Genomic DNA, 23,178 nt, shown 5'->3' with positions numbered 1-23,178 from the left:
TTGGTTGACTGGCATGAGACAAAGAGTGGCAATAAAGGGGACCTTTTCTGGTTGGCTGCCGGAGACTAGTGTTGTTCTGCAGGGGTTGGCGTTAGGATCACTTCCTTTCATGTTAAATGTCAATGATTTAGATGATGGAATTGATAACCTTGTGGCCAAGTTTGGAGATGATTCAAAGATAGGTGAAGTGGCAGCTAATTTTGAGGAATCATGGAGTCTGCAGAAAGACTTAGATAGATTAGGGGGAAAGGCAAAGAAGTGGCAGATGGATTACAGTGTAGGGAAATGTATGGTCATGCACTTTGGTAGCAGGACTAAAGGCATAGACTATTTTCTAAACAGTGATCAAATTCAGAAATCAGAGGTGCAAAGGGACCTGGGAGTCCTTGTGCAGGATTCCCTAAGGATTAATTTGTGTGTTGAGTCAGGAATAAGGAAAGCAAATCCAATATTAGCATTAATTTCAAGAAGACTAGAACATAAAAGCGAGGATGTAATGCTGAGGATTTATAAGGCATTGGTTGTACTGCTTTGGAGTATTGTGAGCAGGTTTGGGCCCCTTATCGAAAAAAGGATGTGCTGGCTTTGGAGAAGTTCCAGACGATGTTCATGAGAATGATCCTGGAATGAAATGGTTAATATACAAGGAGCATTTGATGGTTCTCAGCCTCTATTTGCTGAAGTTTAGAAGAATGAGGGGGAATTACATTGAAACCCATCGAATATTGATAGAATGGACATGGAGAGGTTATTTCCTCTAGTGGGGAAGTGTAAGAGCAGGGGCACGTACCAGAATACAAATACATCCCTTTAAAACAGAGATGAGTAGGAATTTCTTTAGCCAGAGAGTGGTGAATCTATGGTATTCATTGCCACAAATGGCTCTGGAACTAAAGTCATTGGGTGTATTTAAAGCAGAGGTTGTTAGGTTCTTGATTAGTAATGCCACTGGGGAGAAGGCAAGGAAAAAAGGGGCTGAGAGGGATAATAAATCATCTAATATTGAATGGTGCAGCAGACTTGATGAGCTGAATTGCCTAATCCTGCTCCTGTGTTTTATGTCTTATTGTTGATTTGCTATCAACAAATGTTTATTCATTTGCTTTGTTCACTTTTGTTTTAGATACTTTTCTTCAGGTGACAGATAAAATACTAAGAAGCCAACTTTTATCTCTTACCAGCACAGTGTGCATTCCTGTGTAGAGCCTGCTCAGTGAGACCAGAGTAGAGAGCGCTGTAGAAGCCATCAGTCCTAATACAAATGAATACTGCAAATCAAGTAAACATCAGGTCAAACCACTTAGTAAAATAGATTAATTATTCAGAACAGTCAAGTTTCAAGTGGTGATTAAGATTTAGAGTTGCTCTAAGCACTCTGGGAGTAGTGTTTTAAAAAGTCTTACAATTTAAGCATCAAAACATTGCTATAAAACAAGGAAATAACTTGAAACAGGGAAGAGCAGGGATAACTATATTAGAAAATATACATTTTCAACTGTCTCTAAACAGGAGAGCATAATCTTTGCAATTATATTGAATAAATTTATTGATTCAAGAAAAACTAAACATTCAATATTTCATGAATGACTACAGCTAGGTAAGTTACCCTTACAGGACTTCAAATTTTCCACAGACAAATATATGGAAATGTCATCTGCGGGAATATGAATGGAAGAAATAGACACATTGTGCAATCTTTGTGATACGAGTGGTGTGTGGGAATATCTTTTTTAAAAATATTTGATGCTGCTTGACATTTGATTTCATTGATCAGAGGTAATACCTACTGTTTTGTTTGACCTCAAGAACGCTTGAAAAGATAATTAGTCCTGGCGATGAATAATTGAAATAGTATTTGATATGGTTATAATGGTAATCAAACCAAAGTTGTGCAAGCTTGCTTGGTGCTCTGCTGCTGGTCAGATTGAAAAGCCAGCCAACAATCTGGCACTGGCATTTAGCCAAATTGTAAATTGTATAACATCTGCACTAAAATTTAACACTGGGCTGGCTGGGAGGTCCTTGCTTCTTCCTGGAACAAATGTCTCGCTAATCTCATTTTGAAGTCCTTCACCAGATTGAACTTGTTCTCACATTTAACATCCTCTCCTTTAAGACCACTCATTTCTGAAAACTAGTGAGGCATCCAGACTATGCCTGAGATACATTGGGCAGTCCTTGTTCAAACCGACTCAATTCAGCATTCTGAATGAACTATTTCCGCAATGACTCTACGTCCATCTTTACCAAAATACTCTAATGGAACTGTGAAGGTATCACCAGATGCCCTTACAGCTCTTCCTTTCCTATCAATTAGGGACCAAAGCTAATATTTCAGGCGAAGCAAAATCGTATTTGAAAATTAGTGCTACCACAATGTGGCCTACTTTATTTTAGAGAAAGCATTCACAGATTGGGTAATGGCCTTGTAAAACACATCTACCCAGTCCACAGTGGTGATCCTGATGTTACAGTTGCCTGTCATTTTAATTTTCCATCCTACTCCCACTGACACATCTTCAAACTCCAACCTTATTCCAAAGAGGCCAAATTCAAGGTCAAGGAACATCAGCCCTTTTTCTTGTTGGGCACATTACTGATCACAGAACACAGAAAAATTCATTTACCGGTAACTTACTTCTTCAGTTTGTATCTTTCCAGTAATGCTCCAGACAGATTAGTCAGGATTAACAAGTCCTCTGCATTCTCTCACAGCCATTGGAACCATGACTCTATCTTGGTCTCTATCCTATCAGAGACACTCTCTCCACGCTCTTCCCTGCAGCTTAAAACTTACTTACATGATACCCTAATTCATTGACTTGAAACATTAACTCCATTGCTCTCTCTGCAGTTGCTGCCTGACTTGAATGGTTCCAGCCATTCCTCTTCTTGTTATATAAAACATGTGTTTCTTAAGAAAAGAGCAAAAGAATTGCTTCTGATTCAAATATATTGACTTGTGAATACGTGTAATATTGAATCCACCATGCACAAAACGCTGGAGGGACTCAGCAGGTCAGGTATGCAGCACTTGCTGAATTTCTTGTGTTTGTAATATTAAATAGATCCTTAATAAATAGTTTTAAAATATGATCCTTTAATGATTTTATGTAAAAGATATTATTTCTTCCATAATGTAAGTATGGTCAAAGAGAAGATCAGACTTAATGTTTTTTTAATTATTGTAATAGAATTAGAAGGAAACTTGGGGAAGTAACAGCTTATTTCTGTACTAAACATTTTTCTGGAAGCAGTATTTCAAATGTTAATTTGGAATAAATATTCTTTAATCTTTTTATTTCAATTACTCTTTCCAAGTTATAGCTTAACATTTTGACCTTTCACTGCTACAAAAATCAGTCCCACTGCAAAGTCTGATGCAGATAAGATAAAAAAAATGCATGAATGCGGATCTGCAAGTCATTGTTTAAAAACAGTTGCCAAATCCCATGAACTTTCTTTGCCTCTAACAGTTTCTTAAAAGGCATATGTAATTTTAGAAATTTATTATACATTAAAAATATTATCAACTGGGGGTGGTTGTCAATTACAAACAAAGATCTGAGTGCTGGATTTTGTGAAGTGTATTTCAGTGCAGATCTGAAATGCAACTAAGAATCACTATTTAGATGGTATTAATTTGATCAGCAGACAATTCTTTTGTTAATTATTTAATAAATGTTACCTTGCTACAAAATTCCTTTGTAATGATTCCTATAGTCCCTAAGGTCCACTTGTATATTGTTTAATGTGAAATAATCTAATTAATTCTACAGTACCTCAACCACTTACTACTGCCATCAGATAATAGAAACAGAAACAGAAAACCTACAGCACAATACAGGCCCTTTGGCCCACAAAGCTGTGCAGAACACGTCCTTACCTTAGAACTACCTTGGGTTACACATAGCCCTCTATTTTTCTAAGCTCCATGTATCCATCCAGGAGTCTCTTAAAAGACCCTATCGTTTTCGCCTCCACCTCCGCCGCTGGCAGCCCATTCCATGCACTCACCACTCTCTGTATAAAAAACTTACCCCTGACATCTCCTCTGTGCCTACTTCCAAGCACCTTAAAACTATGCCCTCTCATGCTGGCCATTTCAGCACTGGGGAAAAGCCTCTGACTATCCACATGCTCAAAGCCTCTCATGATCTTATACACCTCTATCAGGTCACCTCTCACTCTCTGTCGCTCCAAAGAGAAAAGGCTGAGTTCACTCCAGGCAACATCCTTGTAAATCTCCACTGCACCCTTTCAATGGTTTCCGCATCCTTCCTATAGAGAAGCGACCAGAACTGAGCACAGTACTCCAAGTGGGGTCTGACCAGGGTCCTATATAGCTGCAATATTACCTCTTGGCTCTTAAACTCAATCCCACGATTGATGAAGGCCAATGCACCGTATGCCTTCTTAATGACAGAGTCAAACTGTGTAGCAGCTTTGAGTGCCCTATGGACTTGGACCCCAAGAACCCTCTGATCCTCCACACTGCCAGGAGTCTCGTAATTAATGCTATATTCTGCCATAATAGCTAACCTACCAAAATGAACCAACTCACACTTACCTGGGTTGAATTCCATCTGCCACTTCTCAGCCTAGTTTTGCATCCTATCAATGTCCCACTGTAACCTCTGACAGCCCTCCACACTATCCACAACACCCCCGACCTTTGTGTCATCAGCAAATTTACTAACCCATCTGTCCACTTCCTCATCCAGGTCATTTATAAAAATCACAAAGAGCAGGGGTCCCAGACAGATCCCTGAGGCACACCACTGGTCACCAATCTCCATGACCCGTCTACAACCACCCTTTGCCTTCTGTGGGCAAGCCAGTTCTGGATCCACAAAGCAATGTCCCCCTGGATCCCATGCCTCCTTACGTTCTCAATAAGCCTAGCATGGAGTACCTTGTCAAATGCCTTGCTAAAATCCATATACACTACATCTACGGCTCTACCTTCATCAATGTGTTTAGTCACATCCTCAAAAAATTCATTCAGGCTCATAAGTCACAACTGGCCTTTGACAAAGCCATGCTGACTATTCTTAATCATATTATGCCTCTCAAAATGTTCATAACTCCTGCCTCTCAGGATCTTCTCCATCAATTTACCAACCACTGAAGTAAGACTCAGTGGTCTATAATTTCCTGGGCTATCCCTTTCTTGAATAAGGGAACAACATCCGCAATCCTCCAGTCGTCCAGAACCTCTCCTGTCCTCAGTGATGATGCAAAGATCATTACCAGAAGCTCAGCAATCTCCTCGCAGGCTTCTCACAGTAGCCTGGGGTACATCCCCATCCGGTCCTGGTCACTTATCCAAAATTGTTGCTTTCCAAAAGCTCCAGCACACCCTCATCCTTAATATCTACATGCTCAAGCTTTTCAGTCTGCTGCAAATCATCCCTACAATCGCCAAGATCCTTTTCTGTAGTGAATACTGAAGCAAAGTATTCATTAAGTACCTTTGCCATCTCTTCCGCTTCCATACACACATTTCCACTGTCACACTTGATTGATCCTATTCTCTCCCATCTTATCCTCTCGCTCTTCACATACTGGTAGAATGCCTTGGGGTTTTCCTTAATCCTGTCCGCCAAGGGCTTCTCATGACCCCTTCTATCTCTCCTAATTTCATTCTTAAGCTCCTTCCTGCTAACCTTATAATCTTCTAGATCTCTATCATTACCTAGTTTTTTGAACCTTTCGTATGCTGTTCTTTTCTTCTTGACTAGATTTACACCAACCTTTGTACACCACGGTTCCTGTACCCTACCATCCTTTTCCTGTCTCATTGGAACGTACCTATGCAGAACCCCACGCAAATATCCCCTGAACGTTTGCCACATTTCTTCCGTACGTTTCTCTGAGAACATCTGTTTCCAATTTATGCTTCCAAGTTCCTGCCTCATAGCCCCATATTACCCCTTACTCCAGTTAAACATTTCCCTAACTTGTCTGTTCCTATCCCTTTCCAATGCTCTGGTAAAGGAGTTAGAATTATGATCACCATCTCCAAAATACTCTCCCACTGTGAGACCTGACACCTGACCAGGTTCATTTCCCAATACCAGATCAGGTACAGCCTCTCCTCTTGTAGGCTCATCTACATATCGTGTCAAGAAACTGTCCTGAACACACCTAACAAACTCCACCCCATCTAAACCCCTCACTCTGGGGAGATGCCAATCAATATTTGGGAAATTAAAATCTCCCACCACAACAATCCTGTTATTATTATTCCTTTCCAGAATCTGTCTCCCTATCTGCTCCTTGATAATAATGCACCTTCATTGAAAAAACTTTTCCTAAAATTAAACATAATGAAATTAGATTGTAACTAAAAATATTAATTTGTTTCTCCTTTAATATGGAAGGGTCAAAATAAAATTCACATGCTCTGATGAATCTTTAGAAGGATTCCCATTCTCTTAAGCCTCTGAGTGGGCAGCTCAGAGATCTGGGATTACATCTGTAGATCTATTGCTTGCATCATCATTTGAGTTGTTTATCATTGAGACCTGCAATTTCCCACTCATTAAAGTGACAAGTTGTAAAAAGCAACTACCAATTATTCCCTAGTAACACAGGAAAATATGTAAAGCAAATGAGGGAAACAATCAAATGTGTTGCTCAAATATATAAAGCACATGGAATGAGAAATGAATAATATTTGGGCAGAACTAGATTATATGAAATCACACATTTAAATCTAATACAAGCACAAAATGTGGATTAATTCACCCCCTCCCCCAAAGTGGATGAGTGAAGCTAGCATTAGCAAAAATAATTTAATGAAATCCCATGGAGGAAAACAGTAAAACATTTGTTGGTAACAGATTAATAAACTCTTATCTACATTTGTAGTTTATCATTGGTGGGTAGCACTAAACATAGGCATGAAATTGATAGTCCATTGTCTCAGTTTTCAAAATTAGTTTCTATTAAACTTTGGAATTGCAGTCCTAAAGACACTTCCTACTTACAGTGGGATTGGTGCTATTGTAGACGAATTTCTAGACTTGGAATGAAAATTCTTTGGAACAGGCCAATTTGAGTTTATTCAGATTCAAATATACTTTTGTTTCAGCTCTGCAGATTGGTCTTTCTTTTGCAACACACCAAATGATCATAAATGGATTCTGTTAGGTGAACTCACCATGTCAAAACAATGGTAGTTATCAGCAAATGCCTCCTGGAAATTCAGCTTGAATCCGTGTAAACCATCTTTAGTGAGAAATGATTAATCTTATGGGATAGCTTGTAAAATTAAGCCAGGAATCCCTTTTAATAAAAGGTGAATTCTTCAACTGACCTTAAAACTCAATGCTTCTAGTTTTCTTATTTATAGTTTTGAGTCATTCTTGGAATACATTTCTTACCTTGTATCGGTACATGGTAGCAAGTAGGAATGTAAAGGAAATAGCAGTGGCTGCCATAGCATGGGTTGATGGCATACCATATTCTGCGTCAACTCTGGTTTCCAACTTTACCACGGGTGGGGATGATGGACGTGGCCACTTGATGATATCTTTGGAGGCCTGTCCCAAATACATAACGACCTGTCAAAACAGATACAGAAAAAGCTGCAGGTGCTCATGAAGGTATAATGTATTTTGTTGTTATTTTTATTTCCATTCTGATAGATTCTTTGTACTGGTTAACTTAGCATTTATAAATCTATCATTTCAGAAAAACAATGGGAACAGGGCTTGAATTTATTTAGCCACCTCAGGACGTCCCAGAGCATACTAGAACTGCTGTTAAAATGTACTGACTTGCAAAGGAGAAAGGTTCCAAGTTATGGCCAACTTTATATATATATAAATAAATGTTATCCTGATGACTAACTTCTAGAAGACTGCCCAGCTGAATAGAAAGATGAAAAAAAATCTCCAAGATTATGTTTTATGCTACAATTAGATAGAGATGCCAAAATTAGTCTAAATGCTAACAAATCATGTGGATAGTTAATATCCAGAAACAGCAGCTGCAAAGCTTTCCAAAGATGAATAGTCTGTTAAATTCAAAAGATATGAAAAATTGCCTGTAGAATTCTGTATTATTTCCACAGGCATCGTGGAAGTCTACATCTTAAGCATTGTGCCCTTTAAATTGTGCGGGTACACGGCCGCGCGGTAATTGAAATGCTCCTGCACACATAGCCTTTGTCGTGCAGCTGGAAAATGTTCACGAAATGTGAAAGATTCCCTCTGTTGTATTGTGTTGCACTCTACCCTTCAATTAATAAATAAAATCAAAGTATGTGATTTTTCAAATTTGATTCCAAATATTCATCTTACAAAAAGAACATTTAAAGTGCTGTGCGTGTTTCAGGCCATGCAAAAACTTCCTGCTCAAAGCAATTGTTTAAAAAAAAACAAATTTCAGTAAGGCAGCGGCACTTGACATCAGCTATATAAATAAGTGCACCGTGAACGCGAGTTTGGAACTGCTGTCGCCCCTGCGTGGTTGGTCCACACAGCTGTAAGAATAATTAGAGGGAAGTTTGAAAGGTGATAAAATGAGAAAACATTTCCACACCTAAAAATGTCACTGAAAACAGACTGCACATGCATATAAAAAAAATAATGTTGAAATCTTTAACTGAAATGAATCATTTAAGCAAACCTGAAAATTCATATAATGGATTTGTCACTTGAAACAGATAAGAATGAGAAAAGCATCTGCAATGAAAAAAACTTTTTCCATCCACACTTCATTGTCTTTTCTTACTAATTTCTAGCACCCATTTCACTTGGATTCCACAAACAATTACACTTCATGCTGTTATCTCTTTATTCAGAGTTCTCTATTCTGAATATTTGTTTCTGCATTACTAAAGCAGTTCTTACGACCATAATACTATAGTAAGTACCAGCTCATTCCTTTTAAAATATTCTCCAAGAGGACCACAGTCCTTGTCATAGGGTTTGGAAGCTTGTGTGTCTTAGTGACCCAGGGAGCTATGTTGGCTGGAGTCAGGACCTTGAGATTTGACTCTTGGTAGGGTCACCCATGTCAAACAGGTTCAAGAGTAGAGGCCAGACTAAGAGTGGTCCACTAGTTCTCTGGGTTTGGGGGTTCAGCTCAGGACTAACAATCCTGACTGGTCAAAAAAACTTATCACAGAAAGAGCAATGAAGAATCCTGTTTCTTAGAAGGACCTTCATTGCTGCTCTAAGCACCAATGACACACAGGCAGCGGCTACTACGTTTATTATATGAGAGAACACCAAAAATAAACATTTTCATTATTTAATTACTACCCAATATAGTTTAAGTAAGTTTGAGATTTCGTAGCAGATAATTTTACGAAGATTCAGTGATTACCAAAATCTTTTTGACATCCAATTTCCCATTACTCAATGTATTAAGAAATCTAGGAAAGACACAGTATAAATTTAATCCTTAAATGAATGTTTCCTGGGAAAATATTAAGACCTTTGCAACACTGCATTAGAGTGAAAACTTTAATTAGTGATAAGTTTGAAATTCTATGTACACAAATATATTATGTACCTATATTTGTAGATAGAAACGTCTGATGATTTTATAAATATTACAATTCCTGATTTTTGAAACTTGGATAGTGACAGATGCAAAAAAAAGTTAAAAAGATAGGGTACCTTTCAATTTATTAAAGAATAGCAATGTACACTGGAAAATCTATCAAGCTTTCTACTATAGTTTCAAAATATATTTTTAATGACTTAAATATTAGGTTTAAGGCACCATATACTAAAATAATGTATTTTCCAAAATGATGTTGAATCATGAACAATCCTTGGTTATCAGTTTGTAATATTTGAATGGGCTTGAATTATGAAATTTCTGTGATATTACTCAAGGGTTAAGTCTCCTCTGCTTGTGTGACTTTGAGAGCACTTATGCAGCTCAGGAGCTGGCTAGCAGAACCAGATGGAACCAGAAAGTGTGCAGCCAAGGGAGTATTGACTTTAGTCTTGTAACTAAATACCATGTGATCAGCCTTAGCAACAACCTTGCTGTTTTCATTAATAAGAGTAAATAGTGCCCAGTCTTCTGTAAATTGGCAGGCTTTATTTAAGGGTTTCATTAATATTTCTTGTTGGAAAGGTAAAGAGCAAATATACTTATGCACATGATTTACTGCATTTTTATATATTTACATAAATAAAATATTTCCAGAATTAGACCCTCTTTCCTCTTCCCTTTATTTGAATGACTTCATTTTGAATAACAAATTTCAACTAGAACTTTTTGTTCAAAATCTGCTTCTACTTGTTTGCTTTAAGTTTATTGTATTAAGTGTTCATCAAATGATTATGTATAAAAGATCAGTATAGGTTATAACATCAGATTGCTTTCCTAATATTGTTTTATTTAATGCCAACATATAGATCCATGTTAATGAAATATTTAACCTGTAAAAGAATCCCATAAGTTACAATACTATATGAATTCATAACAAGAAATTAACATTCTAATCCCTGTCTCAGAAAAGCAATTCATTTGAAAGCTGATTACATCCTCTATCTTACACAATGGATTAAGCACAAAGATGTCTAAATATATAAAACTGAAGAATGCATGATAATGATACCGAAACAGACCTTCACTAGCTTGTCTAGTTAGTGGACCTTGCAAGCCTGCCAAGCTAGAGTGCACTATAACCTAGCCATATAAAAATATGGAGGGTGAAGGATTATGTTTGGTTGACTGAAATACATTTTGAAGACCTTGCTATTTATCTTCCCTTTAACATGAATTCACTTACCAAACTATGATCTTAATCCAATTAATAATTTGCTTAAATGAAGCAAGTGAAAAAAAATAAACATTGCACAGCCCCTGTATCTACAGAAAACAGCAAAATCAATGCACTTCCTCTCTAGATACAACAGAGGCCAACCTCACTAAGTTGAGTCAAAATGGTTAATAACATCAAACTTTTGAACTGTTGACTGACTAAAGATGCTCATGTGCTTATCACAGAAACATAACTGTGAATTATTTGTATTTTGACTGATTTTCCTCACATGATCAACAACCTTTCATGGAAGTCTGCAATTCCTTTATTAACATCAGTTGTTCATTCAATTTTGGATGATGACAACATAATATATAATTCAGACCTTAGGGAATGCACTCTGCTTGCATCAGCAACACTCCTTGGATAATCTACAGCAGTCAATTTCTGTGATAATGCATTTGCTTTGCAAATACTCTGTGATTTTGTGCTTTTTAAAAGCTCCTTTCTTGCTATTTCTGTCCATAGTGATAAAAAAATCTGTAGACTAAAGTACATTTTATCATCAATCCATCATTTAAATTAACCGTCACATATTGAAAAACAAAACATCTGATATATTAACTTTAAACTTGATTTAAATGATCTCCCAGTAGCAACTCAAAACTCCTGACATTTTATCTTAAACTTTAGATTTGCTTTTACAAGCCTGTGACATTAAAGCTCCTTGAACAGAATTTGAGCAGAGACAGATTTGTGTCAGCGGGATAATATTTATGTATAATTTAGAGAATATTGAATGTATTACCTAACTTAAGTGTTTTGTGAATTCTTGCACAGAACATTTATTTAATTTTTAAATAGATGCCATTTTGAAACTGCCTTACAAGCATGAAGGGGAAGACAGAAATTCACCCAGTGCAGCAATTTCCCACAGGCAAGGGAGCCAGTCAGTAACTTCAGTTTGCACAGGGAGTTCCAGAATGTTGACTTCATACAAGAGGAGCAATTTTATTAAAGTGTTACTGACAATTAGTAGCCTCAAGGAAATTGTTTGGCCACTGCTGTTGACTGATTTCATGGTATGCAGTAATGCAGTAAAGAGCCAGTGAGGGTGAGGGGTTGGATCAACAAAAGATATTGCAATGGTGTTGCATGGGAGCTGATGGAGGGAGGGAAGGAGGTAAAGATGTGGAAGGGATTGAAACACAAGAATGAAAAATTTAACACGGAGTTGCCTGAACATCAGAAATTAATGCAAAACAACAATAGAAGAAAAATATCTGAGTACAGGAGAGAAGGCAAGGATCAGGGTATTTAAAACAACAGTCAGAAACAGAATCAGGTTTAATATCTCTGGCAAATGATGTGAAATTTATTGTTTTTTATAGTGCAATACATAATAAAAAATGTAAATTACATTACATTTTTCTTATATACAAATTAAAATAGGTAATGCAAAAAGAGACCAAAAATAAATATTAAGGTAATTTGCATGGTTTGATTTTCCCTTCAGAAATCTGATGGTGGAGGGGAAGAATCTGTTTCTAAAATATGTGTCTTTAGGTTCTTGTCCCTCTTCCTTGATGGTAGCTTGAGAAGAGGACGTGTCCTGAGTGATGGGGGTCCTTAACGATTGATGCAGTCTTTTTGAGGCATCGCCTTTTAAAGATGTCCTTGATGTTGAGGAGGCTAGTGCCCATGATGGAGAGGGCTGTGTTTTCAACTTTCTGCAGCTTTTACTGATCCTGTGCAATGGACACTCCACACCAGACAGTAATCCAACCAGTCATAGTGCTCTCCATGGTATATCTGTAGAAACTTGGTGACATAGCAAGCCTCCTCAAACTGCTATTGAAATATAGCTGCTGTTGTGCCTTCTTTGTAATTGCATCAGTATGTTGTGCCCAAGATAGGTCTTCAGATATGTTGACACCGAAGAACTTGAAATTTTTCCCCTTTCCACTGCTGATTCCTTAATGAGGACTGGTGTGTGTTCCCATGACTTCTCCTTCCTGAAGACAACAATCAATTTTCTTGTCATACCGAACTTGAGTTCAAGGTTATTCTTGCAACACTACTCGACCAGTTGATCTATCTCACTCCTATACATTCTTTGTTCCATTTGAAATACTGCCAATAGTTGTGTCTGACAAATTTATGGATGGTATTTAAGCTGTGCCCAGCCACACAGTCGCAGGTGTAGAGACAGTAGAGCATCCTTGAGGTGCGCCTGTGTTGATTATCAGCAAGGAGGAGGTGTTATTTCTTATCTGCACTGACTGTGGTTTCCCGATGAGAAAGTCAAGGATCCGGTTGCAGGAGGAGGTACGGAGGCCCAGGTTTTGGAGCTTGTTGATTAGCTCTGAGGGTATAATGGTGTTGAATGCCAAGTTGCAATCAATAAATAGCAACTTGGCGTAGGTATTGCTGTTGAATAGAGAGGCAAAGGGTCCAGAAGGTTTTAACCCTGTGTCAAGATTGTTCAAGCTAGTAGTTTGACCTGACACCATGAAAGGAGGGACAATGTTTTGGTAAGCACCAACCTTCGTCCACGCTGGTCTGCCAACCTGACATCCGACTACAAACGTCCCACTTCCACTTCGCTGGATTTTGAATGTGGAGCAGAGCTTTAGACTCTGGACTGACCTCCATATCCTTAACTCTGTCCCCAAACCTTCTGCCTGGGGCTAGACAACACTCTGGCCCGGAGACAAGAGCTTTGTTTTTGGCTGAGGGGAATCACAACCGATAATTGCTCATCCAATTCAGAATGAGGGGCAAAAAGTTCAGAGCCTTGGAAATAGTTAAGAGGTAACGAGAGATGGAAGGTGGATAAAGCTGGGATTTTGTCAGCATGCATGCTCAAGCTCACTTACAGAAGGAAGACAATCCTTGTTTGTCTGTGTAATATTTTGTAACTCCAGAACAAACACTAATTGAAGCCAGGAATAATGTTCTTAGTTCTACTTTAAGTGAGGTGTGCACTTATCACGTGGTTTAGTCGTGATGAATGCAATTCACATATTTTTACATATACAGTAATCCATATGAATTACTTAAGTGAACATGAATGCTTAATCAAACCATACATTTACAACATTACTCAAATATTAAATACACAACAGCCTGTAGCCCATTTCTTACCATATAACCATCTTCTGTAATTGACTTGCATCAAAGGGTAGTTGACTACAGCCATTTAACCTAACAATATGTCAACTGGATGTGGGAGAAAACAAGAGCACTTAATGGAAAACCACATGTTTGAGGGGATTACATGGAAGCTTTACACGGACGGCACCCAAAGTTAAGATCAACCCTGGATCACAAACTGTGAGGCAGTTGTGCTAACTGCTGCATCACTCTGTCCCCCACCCCCACACTGACCTCATGTTATTAAAGAAAGACTTTGCTCAGTGCAGCACAGAGAGGTTAAGTGAAAAATAAATCCTGTGTAATGGTATAGAGCCTGGAGCAGTTGAGGCTAATATCAAAAGAGGGTAGTCACAGTAATATTCAACTTACTTTCATGCCTCCACACAAAATATAGATTTTCCTCCCCTGATGCTAATTATTTTCTTTTTCCAGACTTTTGTCTCTGTCTATCCCCAGCCAGAAGAACGGGGACAGAGAGGGGAGTTAGGGATAAGGATATGGGGGGAAATATAGGTCAGGCCAGAGTCTAAACCACAGCCCTGCATTCAAAGGCCAGCGACATGGATGTGGGACATCTATAGTCAGATGTCGGGTTGGCAGACCAGATTGGATGAGGGCTGATGACCCCATGCCCCTGGATCAGCAAGTTGTCAGAGGATTCCAGAGTTGGAGTTCCATACACAGGCTGGAGGAACGAGGTCCAATGGCCCCCTGGGCTCATGAGATGGTGGAACGTTATGAGTTTGAAGCCTAGTGTTTAGCATCCCAACATCAGCAAGTCTGGAATTTGAGGTCTAGTGTTCGGTGATCAGCAAGTCCTGAGGTCGATGCCAAAGGTCAAGGTCAGAGAGTTGGATCAAAAGTCTGGAGGCTGAGGCCCATTAGCTGGAGTCTGAGTCAGAAAATCTCTGCGAGTTCACTGAGGAAGTCGAAAGCCCAATGACTGAGAGTCCAAATCAGAGTCTGCTGGAAGCTGGAGGCTGAAGATGGCCTGCCTTTGGTGAGGGACTGTGTATGTGCTTGGGCGGGGGGGGGGGGGTTTGCTGTTGCTGTTTTGTTGCTTGTTGTATTCTGCCAAGCACTGGGGAAATGCTATGTTGGCACTGGAATATGGGGGCTACATCTAGCACACTCTCGGATGTATTCATAGTTAATGCAAACAACTCATTTCACTGTATGTTTGACGTAGACGTGATAAATAAATTTGAATCTCGAGCGACTTCCTCAAACCTACTAAAATAGCATAACATCAAAAGTTGTTCTCGTGGGTTCGCTCTCTCAAGTTTTGCATAATCTTTTCACATGAAGATGCCTCAGCATCTCACATTTACAGACTGATGTTAAATGAACTTCTCAGCTACACACTGTGACACAGAAACAGCCAACAACAGATATTTTGTTAAAATTAAGATACCTTTAAACAACATTTCTTTATTTCCTAAATGTCGCTTTAGGTTTTAGTCAGGTTTGAACCCAAGTCATTAGATTATGAGAGGCAGCAGATCTACTAGATGCACTATTGTGGCATCCCATGATCCACCTCATCTTCAATTCTTTCCACCTCACCCTCAATCCTATCCACCTTCAAACCTCCTTTTCAGACTATAGTCCACTGCACCACCTCCATCCCGCTCCTAAATTCCCCAGTTCTTCTGCCATCTGTAGCCCCTCTAATCTCTCTCATACAAATTATGACTCAATCCTCTCTTGCTTCCTTGTTCTATGTAGCCTTACTCCTCTATTCTCAGGCATTCTCAAGTCATTCCATTAAAAGTACAACCTCTGTGGCAAATCATTTAGGTTTCTTGCCCGTGACTGCTCAAAATAGAGAAGCATCCATCAACATTGACTTTCTTCTTTGGGAGTCTAGCAGGAATGGTGTAGGAAGCACAACACCTCCCATCCCATCAAATACCTTCTGCCCCAGTAAGGCAGATTCAATAGCCTCAGATCCACTGGAGTGAATGGAAGCAAGCCATTCCCAATACTTACAACTGGTGGTATATTGAATAAATTTAAGAAGATAGCAGACTGTGGATAGAGACAATAAAAGACAAAAATTATAGAGTATGTTCATCTTCCAACATGAAATTATATTGTTCTGAGAACAAGTGTGGCTATAGGATTTAATGCTGTAAAATATAGCACCACATCGGGACTTAAAAGTTCAATGATAAAGGAAATTCATCGAAGGCTATATTTCAAGTGCAAAAAGCAAAGGCACAATCTGGTTTAATGGAGACAGGAAACTGGCAGAGTACTGGAATACACTTAATAAATATTCAGGAAAATCATGCAATAAATAAAAAAAAGTTGTGGATGACTTTTATCCTCAAATTTCTGATATTGATGGAGTGAAGTCCAGATTAATAACCAATTATGGGAATGTGTAGTTTTATGGAATTAAGGGCAAACTGATGAATTGAAGATCAAGTTCATTAGAGTATTAAATAAAAACAGAATATTAGAAATACTTGGCAGGTCAGGCAGCAACAGTGTGGAGTGAACCCATTATAAAATTTGTGGTTAACAATCTGTTATCAGAACAGAGAAAAGTTAGAAATCAAATGTTTTAAGTTGCAGAGCAGGGGAGTGAACAAAGAATGTCTCTGATATGGCAGAAGCCAAGACAAATTCAATGGTGGAGATATTAGTGGTAGCACTAGTTTATAAGCCTTCACTGCTCTCTTATTCACAAGTAATGTGTGCAGGGATGTGGCCAGGAGAGAAAATAACTACTGTAGGAGGGGAAAAAGTTGCTGAAACTGGGAGGTAGAAAACACTGGATAATCTACAACTGCTGAGATCAAATTAGACCTGCTGGAAACAGTCAGGAGGTCAAGCAACATTTGAGGAAAAGCAAAGTTTCATATTGATGGTCTTTAATCAAAATAGGGCAGTTCTGAAAGAAATGGAAAAAGGCAGTTTATCTGAAATTGTTAAAAGTAATGTAAACCTGAGGGAAATAAGATGTGGTTCCTTGAGTTTATCTGGAAATTTGTCACAGCAGTATAACATGTCAAAGACAAGGAGGTCAGAGTGGACAACTTGCAGACTGAATGGAGGGTGACTTGCAAAATACCAGCCTATTTGCTTTCTCCAATATGGAGCAAATGGTGCAGTAGATTAAATTGGAGGAGTCACCTTACTTGCGGCTTCACTTGGGAATAATGTTTAGATCTGTGGATGGTGGAAAGAGGGACAAGGCAGCTGTTGAATTTCTTAGTTATATTGGCAAGGACCCCCATGGAGAAAAGGAGTCAAAGAAATTAAAGAAATCCTGTTGAGCATTTACAGTATTCTCCATTTTAATTTTCAGTTGTTTTTCTTGGCTTCAAAATACTGGACTGCCTGCAGTTCTGTAGCACCAAATTTACTGAACATTATTAAGAGTGATTATCAAAAACCTGATTATAAAAAACAATCTTATTTCAGAAAGATTCTTATATATTTAAATACCACTAGGAAACAGCATTGTTTTCTGCAATAGGCTTTTATTAAACAAAAATACCTGCATGTTAATTTTTTGTTTAATAAAAAACTATTACTTGTGGAAATTAAAAGGTTAAGTCAGTACCTCTATCCAATGGAAGTTGAACAATGCAATTTAAAGAGTTGATTAAGCTCAAGGCAGTATGCTAATATTCCAATGAATGCTACTAAGTAACTCGGGCAGATTTATCAAGTCATGCTGACTCAAAGTCATAATCTCTCATTTTGATTTAGAAGGGTCACACATTTTGGTGAACATACAATTTAAAAATTTAAAGGAAACATACCCATTAAAAACAGGATTGAGGCCCGTCTCACTTGCTTTTAACTTTTATATTCAGTTTTTCAAAAATTGACAGCTCTATATTTGGATCTGTGACTCCCTGCAGATTAAATTCCTCATATTGACTGTGCTATCATTAGGCAATCAATAACATGCAGTAAGTGCACAAGGTGAGGTACTTCCCTGTTGGAAAGTAATTGCTTAAAATGGAGAGCTACATATCTGCTTTTTTACATTTAGAAAAAAAAACCCTTTCTGCCAGTTGGCTCACATTCAGTGACAAGACACTGTGCAAAATGACTGAAGTCTGGAGGTGATTTTCAACGAACAACTTCAATTTAGGAATGCTGCGTTGAGTAGCTGTGGCAGGGGGTGGGGAGATGGGGTTAAAACTGAAGGCAATCAGAAGACAATACATTCTAAAAAAAAGTAATTATTTTACTGTATTGTCTTCAGATAGAACTGTTTTTTTTAAGCTTTCGAGCTGGCCTCGGTATATTTAACTTAATGTTGAAAATAAGTTGTGTTACCAGACCGAATTATTTTTAGTGAACATATATAATTAAGATTAATATAAGTGAGCACAGAGCTTGGATGTGCACTCCAACCAAAATATTGTCATTATTCTGACAATTCCAGATACAATTTACCGATAACAGAATGGAAGGTTTGTTACAAGGTAATTTTCTAGTTTGCCTGCCCCTTGATAGCTTTTGTACTTTGAGGTTTCAGTATGCTTCAGTCTTCTGCTGCGTTTTTTTTAAAATAAGATTCATTCATAGGATTTGGATGTCACTGATGAGTCAAACAATTGCTGTCCATCCTTAACTTTCTCTGGCTTGGTGACCCATTTCAGAAGGCAGTTAAGAGTCACAAGATTGTGGGTTTAGAGTTACGTACTCTCAAATGTAAGGATGGGAAATTTCCTTCCCTGCAGGATATCACTGAACAAGTTGGGTTAGTACAACAATCAATAGATTTAATAGCTACCTTTACTAAAACTAGCTATGTTATTTCAAATGCATTTAATTACTGGAATTGAATTTCTCAGCTGGTGTGGCAGGCTTCAAATCAATATATTCAGATCCTCCTGAAATGAGTCCAGTAAGCTAATTATAAAGCTACCATAGTCATACATATTTCTATAGACTAGCTCTGTATTGTGACAATGAATATCTTGCATAAAAGAGACCAGATTGCAACACCTGCCTCTAAGATTCAAGAATCATTGTTATCTCTTCTCTCTTTGTTTATACCCAATTGAAATCCATGGTGTTCAGGTTTTACTGACCATCAGTGGCACAACCAGGGTCACCAATGTCCTGAATTTTATTTATAGTTATGTACTTTTTAGCTTGATAAAACTTACCTCAAAAAATATTTCAGCTATTTTGTCTGAAGTTCTTCACAAGTCAACTTCTTCCTAATGGAACTAGACAAAAGGGAGAGAACAGGTACATGGGCAAATTGATGGATCTTCCTTGAGTTAAGGCCCATTTTTATAAGCTTTTTTATCTTTTGAATAGGGAGCATTTCATTTCATTAATGCATGTACTCCAGTGGACATTTTTCTTGGCTCAAATGTATCCAGGCATTTGCTCGGTGATCTGGCTCATCTCCTGCATTTATGGCTAATACATCTGTAATAAGGCATTCAGTCAAAGTGCAATTTAACTTCTTCCTTCTGATGGCTTTTTACGATGGGTTTCCTAAAGTATTTACCCTAAAACTTAGTTAAATAAAGTTAGTCTTCACATTTTTTGGAGGAATAACACTTGAAATCTCTTCCATTCCAAATAATCATTACCTCACTCAAAAATACTGATAACCATCTAAATAAGTCCATACCAATGATTGCGCAAGCAAGTTCTCTAACCTCTCCAAACCTTCCTTTCTTCTCTTCAAATCTCAGCAGTTCACATCCTCTTTCACTCTATTTTTTTTTTAACTCTGTAATTTCTTCTCTCCATGTTTCCTCCTTCTCCTCAAGTTATCCTTCTTGTAACTGCCAATGATCTCTAACTAGCACTTCCCACTGACTCTTACTTCTGCTCTTTGGAACAGTCTTTATAGTTTCCATCTATTTTAATACATTCTACTTTTCCCTCTGTTCCACCAGAAATCACTCCACCTTTTCCTCCTGGTGTTTTCCTATACATTCTGCCTTGCATGTTAATCACCCTCAATTTGCCTAAGTTCTACTCAACCGAGATGCAATTGTTTTTCACCTACAAATCCCCCTTGCAGTTGAAGACCACACTTCAATTTGAAAGCTTGTGGAGCAGGAGATTGGCTAGTAACATGGAAATTTAGTAATTTGAGGGGTTTCCTTTCATTCTGATTGGACTGTTCTGCATAGAGTTCCTTGGGGGGGGGGGGAAATGAGGTAAACTTGGAGGCAAGCCTCATTTTGAGATGCCATCGCTTTATATTTTGATCCATCGTGTGGTATGCATTTTATGTAAAACAGAAATAAGTTTAGTACACATACAGTCATAACATAATCAGCAATGTTAAGGATTCAAATTAAAATTCCAATGTCTTGTAGTATTCTACTACTTATAGCCAAAAGTAAAAGCCAATAGTATAAAAATTCAGAGGTACTTACCGCCCACATACCAACCAGTCTCCTGGTAACATATGGGTCAAAATTCCAGTAGGTGAATGGGAGGAATGTGATGTAAAAGATCTCCTGGCCCAATGCAGCAGCAAATCGGAACAAATAGTAAAAGATAAAGTTCTTCACTACATATCCTGGCTTTTCCTGTGAAAATGTAAAACTACATGAACCTTTGACCTTCATTTTCTTTTTGTGTCAGCAGAATTTTACATTGTCCCAGATTCTACAGATGTTTCCTATATCTTGTTGCTCATGTGAATATAAAAATCATTAACTTTCTTTTCCTCAGAAGGAGCTTCAGAATCAAGAATACAAGTTAATTGACATTGGAATAGAAAGTACAGATCAAATGCATGGTTACAGACCTGGTTTCCCTTTTGACTGCATATATTGTAATATAATGTAGCTTTCTGAATATTTGAAAGCAGAGTTTAGTGAGATGCAAATTTTTTCCAGTATCCCTAAAAGTGTTTTCATTACTTTACATTCCAAAGCAATAACGCTTTTTTATTTCATTACTTTAAGTGAAATGAAAACAAATTAAAAGGTGCTGAAGAGGAAGTGAGGTGCAGACTGCAACCATTGAACAGTCCAAGGACTCCTTGCAGCTGTGCCCATTTCACTAGCACTAATTCTGTAAAAGTGTGTCAGAAACAATTTGTACAATATAAATGAGGTTTCCATTGCACTTCTGCTAAATCAATGGTGAAGTAAGAGCATCGGAGGATATCTTAATACTCAGAACCTGTATTGCTAAGATTTAATTAATGTTACTTTATGTCCTCTTTATGTACCTGCCACCGCCTGTTACAGTTCAAGGTCGTACCCAGGGCCCATATGTCTGAAAATAAATTATCTCGCATTTACCCAGATGTTAATCCCTGCTGCGACAAATACAAAAGGGGTGAGGCTTCCCTTATCCATATGTACTGGACATGTCCCAGTTTGGAAAAATACTGGAAAGATGTCTTTCAAACTCTATCCCAAATAGTTAATCACAATTTGGACCATTGCTCTTTTCGGCACCTCCGGAGAGGGGGACATGTACCCAAGTCCGACTAAACGTCGCACACTGTCTTTTGCCTCTCTGTTGGCCAGGCGTGCAGTTTTGCTCAAGTGGAGGGATGCTGCCCCGCCCACCCATGCTCAGTGGCTCAAGGACATCATGTCCAGTCTACACCTTGAGAAGATAGAACATAGAACAATACAGCACAGTACAGGCCCTTCGGCCCACAATGTTGTGCTGATCCTTAAACCCTGCCTCCCATATAACCCTCCACTTTAAATTCTTCCATATACCTGTCTAGTAGTCTCTTAAATTTCACTAGTGTATCTGCCTCCACCACTGACTCAGGTAGTGCATTCCACGCACCAACCACTCTGAGTAAAAAACCTTCCTCTAATATCCCCCTTGAACTTTCCACCCCTTAACTTAAAGCCATGTCCTCTTGTATTGAGAAGTGGTGCCCTGGGGAAGAGGCGCTGGCTGTCCACTCTGTCTATTCCTCTTAATATCTTGTATACCTCTCATCCTCCTTCTCTCCAAAGAGTAAAGCCCTAGCTCCCTTAATCTCTGATCATAATCCATACTCTCTAAACCAGGCAGCATCCTGGTAAATCTCCTCTGTACCCTTTCCAGTGCTTCCACATCCTTCCTATAGTGAGGCAACCAGAACTGGACACAGTACTCCAAGTGTGGCCTAACCAGAGTTTTATAGAGCTGCATCATTACCCCGCGAATCTTAAACTCCATCCCTCGACTTATGAAAGCTAACACCCCATAAGCTTTCTTAACTACCCTATCTACTTGTGAGGCAGGGATCAGGGATCTGTGGACATGTACCCCCAGATCCCTCTGCTCCTCCACACTCTCAAGTATCCTGCCATTTACTTTGTACTCTGCCTTGGAGTTTGTCCTCCAAAGTGTGCCACCTCACATTTCTCTTGGTTGAACTCCATCTGCCACTTCTCAGCCTACTTCTGCATCCTATCAATGTCTCTGCAATCTTCGACAATCCTGAACACTATCTACAACACCACCAACCTTTGTGTTTCCTGCAAACTTGCCAACCGACCTTTCTACCTGACATCCAGGTCATTAATAAAAATCACGAGAAGTAGAGGTCACAGAACCGATCATTGTGGAACACCACTAGTCACAACTCTCCAATCCGAAAGTACTCCCTCCACCACGACCCTCTGCTTTCTGCAGGCAAGCTGATTCTGAATCCACCTGGCCAAACTTCCCTGGATCCCATGCCTTCTGACTTTCTGAATAAGCCTACTGTGTGGTACCTTGTCAAATGCCTTACTGAAATCTATGTAGATCACATCCACTACACTACCCTCATTTATATGCCTGGTCACCTCCTCAAAGAACTCTCTCAGGCTTGTTAGACACGATCTGCCCCTCACAAAGCCATGCTGACTGTCCCTGATCAGACCATGATTCTCTAAATGCCCATAGATTCTATCTCTGAGAATCTTTTCCAACAGCTTTCCCACCACAGACGTAAGGCTCACTGGTCTGTAATTACCTGGAATATCCCTACTACCTTTTTTGAACAAGGGGACAACATTCACCTCCCTCCAATCCTCTGGTACCATTCCCGTGGACAACGAGGACATAAAGATGCTAGCCAGAGGCTCAGCAATCTCTTCCCTCGCCTCGTGGAGCAGCCTGGGGAATATTCCGTCAGGCCCCGGGGACTTATCTGTCCTAATGTATTTCAACAACTCCAACACCGGTTCTCCCTTAATATCAACGTGCTCCAGAACATCAACCTCACTCATATTGTCCTCACCGTCATCAAGTTTCCTCTCATTGGTGAATACAAAAGAGAAGTATTCATTGAGGACCTCGCTCTCTTCCATAGCCTCCAG

The 23,178-nt window shown here is 38.8% G+C and overlaps 1 protein-coding gene across 6 annotated transcripts in view; it reads right to left on the bottom strand.

Moving 5' to 3' along the window:
* sgpp2 (sphingosine-1-phosphate phosphatase 2) overlaps window positions 1–23,178 on the bottom strand; it is a 41,565-nt gene that overhangs the window by 5,317 nt on the left and 13,070 nt on the right. For 2 of the 6 annotated variants that reach the window (XM_073040944.1, XM_073040950.1), the window contains exons 2-4: window positions 20,284–20,439; window positions 7,392–7,571; window positions 1,179–1,268 (exon numbers count right to left, since the gene is read on the bottom strand). In XM_073040944.1, coding sequence (XP_072897045.1) covers window positions 1,179–1,268; window positions 7,392–7,571; window positions 20,284–20,439 — 426 coding nt within the window. Of the gene's footprint in view, window positions 1–1,178; window positions 1,269–7,391; window positions 7,572–19,044; window positions 19,108–20,283; window positions 20,440–23,178 lie in introns of those variants that run through there. The other 4 variants (XM_073040948.1, XM_073040945.1, XM_073040949.1 and 1 more) reach the window with 4 other exon arrangements.

This window comes from Hemitrygon akajei, chromosome 3, assembly GCF_048418815.1.
Source record: "Hemitrygon akajei chromosome 3, sHemAka1.3, whole genome shotgun sequence".
NCBI classification, from domain to species: domain Eukaryota; kingdom Metazoa; phylum Chordata; class Chondrichthyes; order Myliobatiformes; family Dasyatidae; genus Hemitrygon; species Hemitrygon akajei.
The sequence above is the reverse complement of the archived record's forward strand: the minus strand, read 5'-3'. Positions and strand labels throughout refer to the sequence as shown.